The following is a 14,674-nucleotide window of genomic DNA, read 5'->3' on the forward strand; positions in this document are numbered from 1 at the left end:
CTGGCTGCTCCACTCCCAAATATTTTGCAGGTGTTAAAATGGCAATATACATCTTACAGAAATCCCCCCATGAGGCCATTTGCTTTTCATTGTTTTCCCCTTCCATCTTCAGTTGAACATGTATGTTACTGTTACAAGGGCAAAAGTGACAGCTTATGATGTGAAGCTTAGATGTTTTAACATCAGTTACTTTATGGTGTCCATATCTGTATTTTTGTCCTGGTTTCAGCTGGGATAGAGTTAAATTTCCTCCTAGTGCTGTGTTTTGCATTTAGTATGAGAATTTAGTATAGGTGAGAGATATAGTATGAGAATTTAGTATGAGGATTTAGTATGGGTGTTTGCTCTGCATGTCACTTTGTAGAAAGCATCTAACTCTATAAATACTGTGAGTGTGACTTCATTTTCTGGGATTTCCGTTTCCTCCTGATTTTAACAGAGACACGCAGCTGAAAGTGGACTCCTTCAGAGATACAAGTGGCCACAGTTAGTCATGGACATGTCCACCTTAATAGTCCCCTTTTAACCATCAGTATCCACTGGTGTGTATGCTGAGCATCCTCCAGTGAATGTGCCACAGGCTGCTGCCGATCCTGCCCACTTCTCAGTACAGTCAGGGTCACTGTGTGCCAAATCAGATGTCATAATCACAGACTAGCTGATCAGATCAGTCTTGCTGGCCGTCGTGCACCATTACTGTAAGTTGACTCGTCTTTCAACAACATTGTCAAATATACTCTATCTCATCAGTTTGATTATGTAAGGTATATTATGTTTATGCTTTTTCAGAGTAGCAGAGTACATCTCCCTCTCTGGTAGCCACTGAAAATGCCTTGCACTGGGGAAACATCCATATCACGCCATCAATCCCACCCTAGCGACTGCTGCGGACAGTGAGGAACTTCTGTGCTCCTTCAGAGTGATGAGAGAATTCATGCAACCACAAGGACAGGTGCAGGTAACATTTGCTTTTTGGCGGTGTACTGACAGATGGAAGGTTTCGCTGCTTTTTGCTCTGGAGAGTGTTTTAACTCTCCAGGCAGGATGTAGAAACCTGCAGTCACACCAAGCCCTCCTACCTTGATCTTTGTGTATTATCACTTAGCCCACTGACCTGTGTTTGTGGGTGTATTTACTTATTTTCTGGTGTTAAAAAAGAGCCTCTAAATCTCCCAGTAGGCAAATACTACAAAAAAGTTGCAAAATACTTGTGAAAGCAAATTTTATATCCAGAGCTCTAAGAGGTGTGCTCTCCCAAAGGGAAGCTTGAGGAGGACAGTCCTTTCTAGTGATCTGTGTGTGTGTTGATTCTGTTTGCTTACTGCTGTGGAATGTGCTAGTGATAAATAGAAAGCGTAAGTGAGAGGGAAAAGATGATGATGAGCCGGAGCTGTCTGAAGAACTGTATTCCTTCCTCAGTTAGACTGCCAGATGGAGTCTATAGCCACTTCAGTCTCTGGTTTTGTGCTTTCCTTAGATGTCGCACATATTTTTTAGCTTAGTAGGCCTATTGGTAGTCCCTGCTGATGGAAGATGAGAGCTAACACAGGCTTGCAAACAGTTTAAAAAAAATACATAGCCAAAGCAGATGTGGTGAAGAGCTGGATTAAGCTTAGTCTGCTTTTTTTGTACATCTGGTTTATTCACTATGGTAATGCTCTTCCTGTTTCCTTCCCTTTGTGATGCTCTTAAGGACTCTTTCTTCTACAGCTCTTGTGTCATACATGAGCATGTGCCTTTCCTGTAGAGTCTAGAGGTGTGTTTTCATTGGAACATAGAGGTTCAAGAATAGGACAATATAGGAGACGTGAGCAAATTTCTGCTTCTTCAGCCTCTGTTTCCAGTTATTGAGAAGCCCTTGACTTTGCTAGCATCAAGGTGTCTGCATTAAACTTCTACAAGGAAAAATAATCAGGCCTCTGAAATTGAATTTAAAATCATTTCCACAAAGGCAGCTTATGTGCAAAACAGCAGTCTTCCTATGAGGTGTCAGAAAATCTTTTGTAAGACGTGTTGCATTATATACACTCTACCTCATGTAGAACTTTGCTTATTCTTTTTAAAGGTGCTACTAAATATGTTGGAGTTCGGAGTTGAAGCCAATGGCCCATGAGTGGGCACAACAGAGCCTGTTTGGTCATAGCCTGACTATCACTAGAGGGAGCTGGTGGAAATCTTGGAGCTCTTTGTCTTCCAAGCACTTGGAGTCCATAGCCACTTCAGTCTCTGTTTTTGTGCTTTCCTTAGGTGTTGCATGTATTTTTTAGTTTAGTATGCCTATTGATAGTCCCTGCTGATGGAAGATGAGAGCTAACACAGGCTTGCAAACAGTTTAACTTTTGCAAGAATGTCACAATTTTAGGGATAGACTAGAAATATAGAATGCAAACCTGTGTGTAAATACTACAGTCCAAGGGAAACAAACCTTTGTTGGTCATTTTGCATGGCCAAGGTTTCACCCACAGGCTGTGGCAGAAATAGAATTTGTCTTATGTCCTACTTCTATCCTAATAACATTGTTGCAAGAAGTGATGAATGCAGGCTACATCATGGTTTTTATGTCACCAGAAAACAGTTTTTTGAAGTGGTTTATTTGATTGTGGAATGATGTTACAGAAGCATTGCAAGTCTAGGGTCAGTAATAGTTATTCTTAAGTAAGGTTTATGGACTCTTCTTTAGAGAGAGGAGTTTCTATACACTCATTTAGTGGTAGCTCTGCCCTGATTGAAACTTTTGAATCTCCAAGCTGGTTGGTTAAGTATCAAAACTACTTTTGTTGCATCATTGCTGACTCCTTCTTAGGTCACCATTATTACTAATAAATTAAATCTTCTCTACATGTGTCAATGTATGTGGTTGTGTAAAAGTGTGAGCGCTCGCTTCAAGCTGACTTCTATGGTTCAGATCAGTTTTCTGTCTCAAAGTGATGGCAGAGATAGCAAGCGAGCATATGCATGTGTGTTATGGCTATGTAAGGAGTGATTGATTTTGTGTTCAGTGATCTGTCTCATGGCAACAGGTGGTTGCTCTTCCTCAGAACTAGCTCATTAGTTCATCCGAGGAGCTGTCATGTAATTAATAAAGGTAATCTGGAAACTTTCTTCTGGCTGTAGCCAGGAGACCATAGACACCAAGGACTTCAGGGGAGCAGTTTCCCCTCGTGACTGTCCAGGTGGAGTTTGCTGACTAACATGCACTTGTGAGGTGGCGTGCCTGAGGACAATTATAGCTACAGCATAGTGTTTGTGTGGATGATGGCTGGAAAACATGAGCAATGCATCCCTTGGACATTGAGAAATGGATGGTAGTATGGATGGGTGTGTCTTTATTTGATTAAAGGGATGTTATGGGTGTTTCCAAGGTCACTGGGAGCTCTATCTGAACAGCTGGCCAAGAGGCTTCCCTTAGTTTAGCTAACAGGTGACTGCATATTCATCATACAGTTCTCTGAGCTAGTATTTGCCTCTGTGAGCAGTAACCTACTAAACAGTAAGAGAAGAACAAATTAGAAAAGCTTATAAAGGAATACAAGTGTGAGTTCATAACCTGTGTCAATACACATGCGTTGTGCTGCCCAGTCTTTCCAAAAGCATCTGTGCAGCCCATGCTATTATTTCCCAGGCTGTGTCTCATCTACAGATGTCATGCAGTTACCACACCCTGCCAGCGCTTCCACAAGAGGTACTTCCCTCCCATTAACCTTTTGCTGATAATGGGTGGGACCAGAAGTTTTGCAGGAAAAGTTATAATGAGAAACCCTCTGGTGGAAGTTGTAGCGTAGGGTGTCCAAATGGCAATGATATTAGTAAAGCCCCCTTGATTCACACCTGACCATTTTTTTATAACGTAAAAAATTTTTATTTGCTTCAAGGCTTTTTTTCTTTAGATTGTTTTCAAGGTAGTTGGAAGACATTTGTCATGTCTGTTTCAGCTGTGTCTCTTGATCACTATTGTGTCTTTTAGCAAACCATGTCTAGGGGTGGCTGTAAGGCAGTAGGACTGACCATTTGGAGCATCAGAAGAAACTATTGGGAAGAAATGACGCTATGCTTTTCAGTGGAGTGATATCTTTCTTTCCATCTTTCTGGCATCTTTAATTTAAATCAGGAGGTTCCTTATATTTGCTCAGAAAACACTGATGGCAGAAATTTTTATTGCAAATGTTTTATCCTTTGATTATAAGGAATGAGAACCTCTTTAGGTGCTAAAATAGTAAAAAAAAAAAAAAAAAGCAACATTCAGTTTAGGGAGGATTAGCAAGATTAACACTGGGGATTTGGGATAGCTGAGCTATAAAAATTTCATTTCCATGAAGGGAATAGCAGCCAGACTATCCTGACCGTGTGCCAGAGAGCTAAGGAAAGACGGCTCTGTGGCATCCTCAGAGCACAGGAGCCTTACAGCATACACGTGCAACAAGTTCAAATACGGTAGCATGCCCAGTGTCCAGTTGGGGAAAGTGAGCCTAGTCTGCGTGACCCTGTTCTTGACAGCATGCTGACCCTGACATGATGGATCTGTATTTATTTTGCAGATATCCTTCCTGCCCTGCCCCCCTGATTCCCTCTGTAGTAGTAGAGGGGCATGGGTGTTTCCAGGATTGCTGTGAGCATTAAAATACATTAGTGGAGTCCAGAGATCTCCTTTTCTGTATGGCGCTTTTCCTTGCTGTTGCGACTCAGTTTCTTCTGTTGATTATGATGAATCACTCTGGGACTCTGGCTTAGGATGGAGGTGCTAGGTGTGGTTGTAGTTGAAGTAATTTGCTTTTGTAGGAGAAATGTGATACTTCACGGCTTTTTTTCTTGATAAAATCCTGTGGTTTTGTGGTTTTGGTTTTTTCTTTTTTCCCTCTCTGCAGGTATTTGGTAACTTTGCAGGTTGTGGTAACTTTGACAGTCTTTGATAAACTGCTCCTCTTTACAATAGGTAAACTTAGGACTTGTCCAAAAATATAGCAAGGGTTTCCAATACACACTGAGCTGGAGAAAGTAACTTCTGTTACTCCTGTCGTGCTGATTGAGGAGCAGGTACAGAAAGCTGGAGAATGCTCAGCTTTTCAGAGCTTGAATGTAGAGAGCTCTTCTACTGTTTGAGATCTCCCACTTTTTGGTGTCAGGAAACACTAGTTTCTTTCTAACGTTTATTTTGTGAAAGAAGCAGGCTTCTGTCCTCCTGCTGTAATAGAAGAGCCAAGCAACAATGACTATTGAGGTGGGTGTTTTTGTTTTCTAGGGAGGCTGCTGGATCCTTGGACCCCATGTGAAATTAGGCTTGGTATTAGATACCTCAGTAATGGGACAAGGCACCTAATTTTATCCACTTCTCTGGCATGAAGGGTCAGCGTCCTGCTCCATGTAGCACTGTTCTGCTCACAAAATTTATCCTGCAGAATTGATGATTTCGGTATACTGTAATTGTTGCTGTAATTGTTTATAAACCAGCCCCCTTCTGCCAGGACAGGATATGGAAGTCTTTCACAACAGTCCTACCTGCTGGACCTTAGAGTGTGCTATCAAAATTACTTCACTGCCCCTTTGATTGTCTTGTCCTTCTTGTACCACACTGCAGAGGTGCTTCTCAGCCAGAGCGGAGGACTTAGACCTATAGTCTAAAGTTAGGCTGTAGCCTAGAATTAGACTCTTATTGTCTCTAATAACACTTGGGGATTGATTGCCTTCTAATATCTGTTCTTGGTCCAGGAGACAGGCATCAGAGCTACAGGAATAGTCCTGTGAGAGAGAAATAGTGGAGTTTCCCATGGGTGGTGGGGAAGCACCTGTGAGTGAGTAAGCCATTATCTTACCTCTTTAAGTGGAAACACTGTGGTTCTTGTATAAAAGACTCAAAACCCGATTCTGGTTTTGTTTACACTAGTGTAAACTCCGCTGTCTCATGGTGCTGGAGCGTGTCACAAGCTGCAGTTCCTCAGGTGGATGAGAAGCTTGTGTTTGGCCGCTGCTTGCGTGTGGGTCAGTTTCACCATTTAAAACTCTATGTGCCCATGCATTCCAAAAATCCACCACCGCTCACTTTGCCAAGCAGTAAAATTAGGCATGAGAAGTAAACAAGCTCAAGAATGTTGTAACCTATATGATTATACAGGAGAGTGATCTGAACTACTACTGTATTGTTTGGGGTTTTTTTTGGTAGTAACTGCAGACTGCAATGCCCATGCAATGTCTGGCATGCTTGATATCTACAGAATTGATTTTAAACTCAGGAAGTTCTTGATTATGTGAAACTTTATTTCAAATCAAGTTATTAGAAAACAATTATGCAGGTTATAAATAGAACAGATTTTAAATCTACTTCCCAGTGGCCATGTGTGGTGTGGTGGTTGGGGCAGGGGGAGGGTGTTAGGTGGTGGTTGCAGGGGGGAGTGGCTTGTTTTTTTTAGCATAACACAATAAAGGGAGTTTTCAGTTGAGTAGCCATCTCCTTCTGCAGAGGAAGCTGGCAGGATGATGTTTATGCTTGTTTTAGTCATCAGAGGTGAAGTGCACAATAATGGTAAGCCTATGTTTCTACAATTGGAGGATATTTCTCATAATGAAGGAAGTCTCCAAGGTCAACAGCTACAATACCCGGAGAACTTACATCACAAAACCACATCTGCACAAGACTGCTCTCTTCCTCCCCTTCCCTTTATCTTTTTGTGCACTTTCTCTCAGCTTAAGTGTTGCTCACATCACTTGCAAGAATACCATGGGTTTTGATTTGGACTTCTGTTTACAGTGTTATTTAGGTGTTAAAAAAAATAAATACACACACACACCCCCAAAACCAAAAAAAACTGAATAAGTATTTTTCCCCCTAAATAATTGAAAGTATCACTACAGTCTTCTAATATCCTGTACATTCCCAAACTCAGTTTGTCTAGCTACTGTTTTTGCAATGAGAATTACATTGTATTATGATGATGGCAGCAGCAGCACCTCCCAAATCTAGTCTGGACCTGTGCATTTCTTAGTTATCTTCTATCATGTGATAGTAGTGGGCATGGCAGCTCATGCCTCTGTGTTGAGCTCTAGGTATGTGAAGAAAGAAGCTTTTGGCTATTTCAGCAAAATTTGCATGAGGGAAAAGAGAGAAGGCTAGACCTTAATTTTTCCAGGTCACTTTGTATCTACATTTACTATGCAAATTAATGTTACTGGTACATGTAACAGTTTGGAAACCCCTGATATAATACATCTCTCTCTGTTTTGGGGTTTTTCTTTTTTGTGTTCCTATACATGAAATTTCAGTGCAAGGACTGTATTTTATAATCCTCTTTCTGAAGCAGTATTTTTCACCAGTGTTTGCTTGGTTTAGCTTTAACAAATGGCTGTTAATCTAAATTCAGCTCATTTTACAATGACAAGAACATGGACACTCCTTAGAAGCCTACCTGTCCATTTATTTGTTTTCCAACCTCCTGATGAGGTTTGCTCTTATTCCATCAACAGGATAGCAAAGTGAAGAGGTTGCTCTACATACTCCTCATTGCTGTAGACCTTATTCTATTTATACCCAAAACTCTGACTCAATACTGTTGAAGTTAGCTGAGTCTTTCCTTGGCTTCAGGTTGTTCTGAATCAGTCTATAAACCTAAAAGTCAAAGCTGCTTCTAACAAAGAAAACAAAATCTTTTTCCTGCAGTTCCTAACAGAACTTGTGTTGTGGTTTAAGCCTGTTGTTCATGTCTAATCATGTTCACTGGCGATCATTCCAAGCCTCATATATTAGAGTGAACTTACCTAGTATTCAATATTTCCTTGATTGCATTTGGTTTGACAACAATTATTGCATTTAAAAAGGGTGGTGGCGTTCTGCCATCCCTGTTTCCTCACTCTGCAATTGGGAATGGTAGTTATGAAGAGGTGTAAATGTCATCCAAGTAGCTAGGTAACCCTGAGTATTTAAGGAGGTGAAAATAAAGGCTGATCTTCTTTTAGGTGTGGACAGGTATGAGAGAGGTTGGATTGGACTAGTGAAAGAAGGATTTGTAAAGCTGAGGACATGTGTTTTGGAAGGTGTGCTAGATGTATTGGTTATAAGTTGCTCATCCTTGCCTTGCTCAGCATCGTGGCCAACATCTTACTTTATTTTCCCAATGGCGAAACAAGATTTGCTTCAGAGCATCATCTCGGCAAATACGTGGAGTGCCTTCATGGCATTCTAGGTGGAGGCTTTTTGGTAAGTAATGAGCTAGTGGTTTCTTTCAAGTTTATTTTTGAGCTACTTGGTATTACTGTTTCTTTACCAATTACATTAATTTATTGATCGAATATCTCATCAGCAGGATTCTCTGGAGTTGTATCAAAAGAAATTAGCTATATTACCCCATAGGTATTATTAGTTACTATTGGTTATCTTATCTGCAACATTATGTTACTTTACAGCTGAGAAAATCATAGGGTCTAGGTCACAGAATCAAATGCAAAACTGGAACCAAGCCTCTCAGCGGGTCACAGTTTGCGTAAAGGGTTAGATCTTACATTTTTGTTATATTATTGAACCATTCTCCTTTTAAATGTCCCTAGATAACTAGCATTTAGTTACAATTCCTTAATTTCTGTTATCCAAAATGTTGACAGTTATTTCTCTGCCTTAGCTCTTTATTCAGAGGAATCGAGTGGCAGATTCCTCTGTCCTTATCAAAGCTTTTCATTCAAGTAACAGCAAAGGATGAAGAATTGAGCGTGTTCATTGTAGGAAATTGTTAATCTGAAGCTATTATTTTCTACCTTTTCAATTTTGTGGATCACATTGTAGCACATTTAAGTTCCCTGACTTCAGGCTTCCTTTTTCATTTGCTTTTAAAAGTCCTCTTAGAAAGAGGCTACAGATCTCAAAGTGTCTGCAAATCACAGGTTGAAAACGATTGCATGATAAGGCCCTCTGTATTGTGAGAGGTGTTACAGCTGTGTTACAGCCCCATTGGAACCTAGACTGGGATTTGCAAAGACTGGGATTTACACACAGAGCAATACAAGTGAAATTAATAGAACTGTTCCTGGAACACACTTGTACAACCTCTTCTGGACCTGCAGCATTGGAGCTCAGCAATAGGTCTGAGTAAGGGCTGACAAGTATGTGACTGTTCAACTGGATAGTTCTTATTTTAGTGTCTTGTTAAGTAAATCTCTGCAATTTGCAGATAACACTTTGCTCTTTCTTTATGGTTTTCCAAGGTACTCATGGGTGTAGAGCCTTTATAAGTGTAAACTATTATTAAGTCCTGTTAGCGCTGGTGGGGAGGATAATCTATTTAACCAACTCTGCTCCTTCTTTATTTTATGCTAAAAGTTCTAGAGTATGGATGATTTATGTTTCTTACAGATAGCTTCTGCTTTATTACTTTGCATTTCTGTCACTGGAAACTGATTGTGAAAACCTAGAAAAAGCTACATGTCTGTAATGAGATGTCTGCCTGAATTGGGCAAAATATTCCTAGACTTTCTACTCCAGTCAGACTGGTTTGTCGCACAGGCAGTGATGACTACTCTTCAGTAACTAACACTTAGGTAGTAGTTGTTTTTTTAACAAAGTAACTATGAGAGACTTACCTTGTAGTCCTCATTTGGCAGAAAGTGAATGCATTTTTTTGCTGGTTACAGCCTTTAATGTGAACAAAAACTTTTGAAGTTGAAGTACTTTAAATTGCAGCAGTACCACAGCAGGCTCATTATTGACAGGCTCTTTATGCACTTAAATGCTGTGTATACACAAAGCGGAAATAGAAATATACCTCTTCTGGTGTGGGTGCTACTGATATCAGTAGCGAGATGCCTACTGTGTAATAGGAGTAAAACTGAATAGTCTAACAGGCTGCCCCCCGTTCCCCTGCCAAGAAGCAATATAAATGAATGCAGTGTGAGGACTGTGTTTTATCTGCCCTGTCTGTGCAACAAAATAGAACAGTGTGGTTTGTTTGCTCCGTGCCTAGGTACTCATTCCAGCTGCAGTATTCATTGGGCTGCACAATGATGACTGCTGTGGGTGCTTTGGCCGTGAGGACTGTGGGAAGAGCTGTGCGGTAAGTGAGCCTTTACGCTCCAGTCCCAGATAATCCCAAAGACAAGATGATGGCTGTGTTGAAACTTATGTCTCTGTTTGCTGTGCAGATGCTGTCCTCAGTTCTGGCAGCCTTTGTTGGGATCCTTGGTTCTGGATACTGTATAATCATTTCAGCACTGGGCTTGTCTCATGGACCATATTGCTTTACTCACCTAGAAAGAAACTGGATCTATCCTTTCACTGAATCCTCTGGAGGGTAAGTTGTCTGTTCATGAGGATGTTATATCTTCCCCCATGTACATATGGTCTTTATTCCAGTACCTTTCAGCAATATCAGTAACCGTATACCAAGATCCAGTCATAAGTTTATGCTTCTCACTCACTAAGAACTAAACAGATGGTGTCAGTTACGTACATTGCTAAAGTTTAAAACCAAAGCAATATAAATCCTCTGCCCTACAAAAAGGGATCTGAACATATATATGTAATAGTATCTACATACCACATACTGTTCATGTCTATGAACATCTCTAACATAAAGTTTTAGGACTTTGAGGGATTTACAAACTATGAATAGCAGTTGTTATGAAACTTGTCTTATCATTTGTGTAAGAATCTGTTTTGTGAGGCTTGCTTCTGAAGTTGCTTTGCATCAGTGTAAACTGGCATAATACCTTCATTAGTGACAATGGCATAGAACCTTTGTAAATGAAACTAGAAAAGGTTTATAAGAATCTTTGTACACTGCAGGGCGGGGAAGGCCAGAAGCTCTTAATTATCTCTAATTAGGGTTCTCCAGCAAACCAAGCCTATGTAGCTGAGTTGCATGCTATTCCCTATTAATCCCCACAAATCCTGTAGGTTGGAAGAGGGTTTGGTTTGGATCATGACATGCTTTTACAGTGTATGGTTGGCAACCTCGAGGCTGTTACTAGAAACAGTTTATGGCTGATGCCAGACTAGAGACAGTTTGAGTACTAAGAAGCCACATAAAGATCCTTTGCAGCAGAGAGTTTGAATTTCACATTTCAGTTGCATCTCCCCCAAGAGGGGGCATTCCTCCTCCCCCTATGACTGAATACAGAAGAACTGAGTTAAGTCCTTGCTGAAGGCTCATCAGTGCTGATGTTCTGAAGATGTGGGTGAGGAGTAGCGGCTGGAATACTGCAGTACCCCTCTAAATTTCGTCTGTCTTTGGCTCTTCCAGAGTAGGCAAGTGAGGGCCCGAAGACACAAGAGAGGAAGTGACCCATTTGCTTCAGATCAGTAATTGCTGTCTTTAGAATAAAGGCCCAGTCCTGAAAAGCTCTGTGGTTGTTTTGAGAAATAGCTTTGCTCTTTCAGCTTTCTTGAGTTTGTGTCTCACTTTAATCAGTAATAGAAGATTCTGCCTTTATAGCTTAGATATTTTTTTAAAAGAAATTAAGACTTAACAAAAATATATTGTTGATAGTTCAACACGTTCTTAAACAGAGCAAACTTTGCATGGAATAAACCATTGCATTTTCTATTCCCACTTAGAGTGATTATCCTTGATGCAGTTACAGCCTAGACGTAATGTGGTTCTAGTGTATGGTAAGCATCCACTGTCACAATGTTAATACGCTTTTAATTGCTGCATACAGGTACTTGTTTGAGTACAACAAATGGTCTGAATGTCGAGAACCTCAAAACATCGTGCAGTGGAACGTCACCCTCTTTTCCATCCTCCTTGTCTTGGGAGGAATAGAGTTCATTCTGTGCTTCATACAGATAATTAATGGCATTCTTGGAGGACTTTGTGGGTTGTGCTGCAGTCATGAGGAGGTAAGCCATTTGTAGTTATAACCATGCTTCTCAGATGAACATGAAACACTATTGTTACGGATGCTACTGTGGAGTCTTACTCAGCAGCTGTTTTTTAGGTATTCTTAAGCAACAATTCAGTGTACAATTTTTTTTACAGCCCTGTTCTGTTCAGCATTTTCATGTAGCATTTGACCACATGCTTTCAACTGATTACTCAGCTGTCACAGGGAAGTTAGTCTGCATAGGAGCTGGAAGGCTTTTTTCCCCTCCTACGGCACATGCGGTCATCAGCATTATATAGGTGATATAACGGAAATACCAATCTCCTGGTGGTGGTCTTTGCCATAGCCTAAACCATTGTTGCATAGCATGGTGCAGTTTTGTGGTAGGCTGCTTGTTCGAACTACATTGCTTTAGCCTTGTATTTTGCTTACAGCAGCTGATAAGACTACTGAGAATATACTGTATGTAATGAAAACTGCAGCATCCTAGCCTTGCTTAGTAAAAGTAGGATAAGAGAAGGTAGCTAAACAAAACCTGCAGACAGATCTAAAGGGTTTTTTGAAGGTGGGGTTTTTTTTGAGTGAGGAAGGGGAATTTCCTCCAAACTTCTTTAGAGTCTTGTTAAACAGTTTGAGCATGTTGTTAAAGTATCGTAGTGGTAGTGTTGGAATTGCAGTGGCTTAAGGTATGAAGCAGGTATGATTTATATCACACACACATTGTGGCTAAGAATGTGTATCACACTTTTAATTGCCATAGTTGAACGTTGGGGCTCTTTCAAAGCTATTAGTGTCTTCTCACTGCTGTTTTCCATGCTGTAACTGCAGTATAAAAGAGCCATGCTATGGTTGTATAAATGTGGTCAGGTTAATTTTAGCTCTTATAGTTGGATACAATATTAGCATTCTTCCCCTTAATATGTTTCTTTCTTTTTGTTCCCCCACAGACTTACGTTTGCTAGAAACTTGACAATGCATTGACGTCGGTGCATGTGTGTGGTGTATTGAGTATTCTGTGGGTTTGTTGTTTGGGTCTTTTTTATATTCCATGCATACTAAACTGCACATTGTTTGTTGTCAAACTGTGATGTTGCCATCAATTTAACTGACTCGGGGCCAGCCTTTGTTGTTGGAGTCACATACAGGTCTTGCACTAACCTGCCTGTATCTAAAGGCAAAATGTGTCCTGAAATTTCTTTGGTTCATTTCACCTTAGTACGGGCAACTGCCTGAACACGTCACTAAAGATGCTTCCCCCCGCCTTTCTATTGACACAACAGCTCTGTACTTTATGCTGCTTTCCCAATAAAGCTGCAATTTCATTCTGATGTTGGAAAGAACACAAACTCAATCTAGTCTGGCCTGGATATAAATGAATACTCACTGGAGCAAAACCAAAGCAGCAGTAAAATGTGGATGATTGAGGGCAGATACACGCACTTCACCTTTTCAGGATTTTTCTGAACTTCTCCTGTATTTCACAAATAAAGATTTATATTAAAAATATCCAGCAGGTGTCAGTGATTCTTTCCCTGCCCATGCTGAAACACTGCTTTCCTGGTCTTGGAGTAAAGGACAGTGGTGGTGTGAAAACACGGATATAAAGCAGACGGGTTATAACTTACTTTTCCTCTCCAGCAGGCTCTGTCAGAGTTGGAACTGTTTCGCTGTTTGGTTTAGATCGCTTAGGCGAGCCAGGCAATTGTGCATCAACAAGGATATGATAGTTCAACGACAGCTCTGTGGCAGATAGAACTGTGTACGTGGAGTCTTATTCCTGGGTCTGGGCTAGCGGATCACTGCTGATGGCCCCTCCGAGGACCAGAAGGAGGCTCCTGTGCAGCTGAGCCACAGCTCTGTGTCCCTTCTGCAGATCTCCCACGGGGCTTACCTCCTGACTGCTTAGACAGTCTTCAGACAAAACAAGATGTGGGTCTGGGTCCTGTCTCTTACCTCACTCAGCAGACCCCCAGGCGTAGCAGTGTTCAGAAAATATAGTGCAAATTCAGGTCGGCAGTGATAGATTAATCTGAAATATTTGACTTTACCAGTAAGCAGCCTGGAGGCAGCATTCTAAGATCCTGTGCAAGAACCTCCAAAGTGTGGCTTGTAGCATATTACAGTGAATGTTTTATCACAATGTAAAGTAAATCTGAACGCCACCAATTGCTGGCAAGGTCAGTAAGCTACTGGCAATGACATTTTTCAAGGCAAAAAATGTGACGTGCCATTTATTTCAAAGAAATGAGGCTGATTACCATTATTGCTCAGTTTTGGAATCTAGCAGTTAATGTTGTCTGAAAACAGGCAAGTTTATGGGAGAAAAAGAATTTCCCCTGGGTGTCAGTGTGTACTTAGTACTATTTGTAACTAGGAGGGTGGTCTTTAAAGGTAGCCAGAAACCTGAGGTGTATCTCAGGCTGTCCTCACAGCCAAGTCTGCCCAGTACAAATACATATCTGAAAAAAAGAAATTAACTCTGAAAATGAAATTGCACACACACATCCACAGCCACAAAAGAACTCTCAGATGGGAAAAGTTTGTGTTTAGAATCTCGGGATATCTGCTTCTGGCATACCATTTATTCAAACATAAATACTTAGCTGAGGGCAGTCTTTAATACCATTTCTGCTTGTTGTGTTTATCCCTTTCTTGCTCTGCTATGGGAGGGAGGAGAATATGCATGTGCACGTGTGTATATACACACACAAAATTCCTTGCTGCTGTGCAGTATGGTATCTTTGTATGTGAAGAAGCACTGTTTGAAAAAGGATCTGCAAGTTTAAATTAAGTGTAGAGTGAGAGGAGGAGGAAAGAGGGTCTCGATGGAATAGGATATAAATTCCCATGCAATTTATAGATTTTTGCCTTTATGCTT

At 40.8% G+C, this 14,674-nt stretch overlaps 1 protein-coding gene across 1 annotated transcript; it reads left to right on the forward strand.

Annotated features, from left to right (window-relative positions):
- The first annotated feature begins 8,005 nt into the window (after positions 1-8,005).
- LOC142085533 (transmembrane 4 L6 family member 1-like) lies at positions 8,006-13,295 on the forward strand. Its single transcript, XM_075157588.1, has 5 exons — positions 8,006-8,182; positions 9,936-10,025; positions 10,114-10,262; positions 11,632-11,812; positions 12,744-13,295. Exons 1-5 carry the CDS (start codon positions 8,006-8,008, stop codon positions 12,756-12,758), a joined length of 612 nt encoding a protein of 203 aa, XP_075013689.1. The 3' UTR covers positions 12,759-13,295.
- Positions 13,296-14,674: the final 1,379 nt, after the last annotated feature.

Source organism: Calonectris borealis, chromosome 9 (assembly GCF_964195595.1).
Source record: "Calonectris borealis chromosome 9, bCalBor7.hap1.2, whole genome shotgun sequence".
Classification (NCBI taxonomy): Eukaryota; Metazoa; Chordata; class Aves; order Procellariiformes; family Procellariidae; genus Calonectris; species Calonectris borealis.

Coding starts and splice junctions, on each gene's coding strand:
- LOC142085533 (XM_075157588.1), top strand. CDS start 8,006: ATGTGTTTTGGAAGGTGTGCTAGATGTATTGGTTATAAGTTGCTCATC. Junction 8,183..9,935: donor TTCTAGGTGGAGGCTTTTTG/GTAAGTAATGAG, acceptor CTCCGTGCCTAG/GTACTCATTCCAGCTGCAGT. Junction 10,026..10,113: donor ACTGTGGGAAGAGCTGTGCG/GTAAGTGAGCCT, acceptor TTTGCTGTGCAG/ATGCTGTCCTCAGTTCTGGC.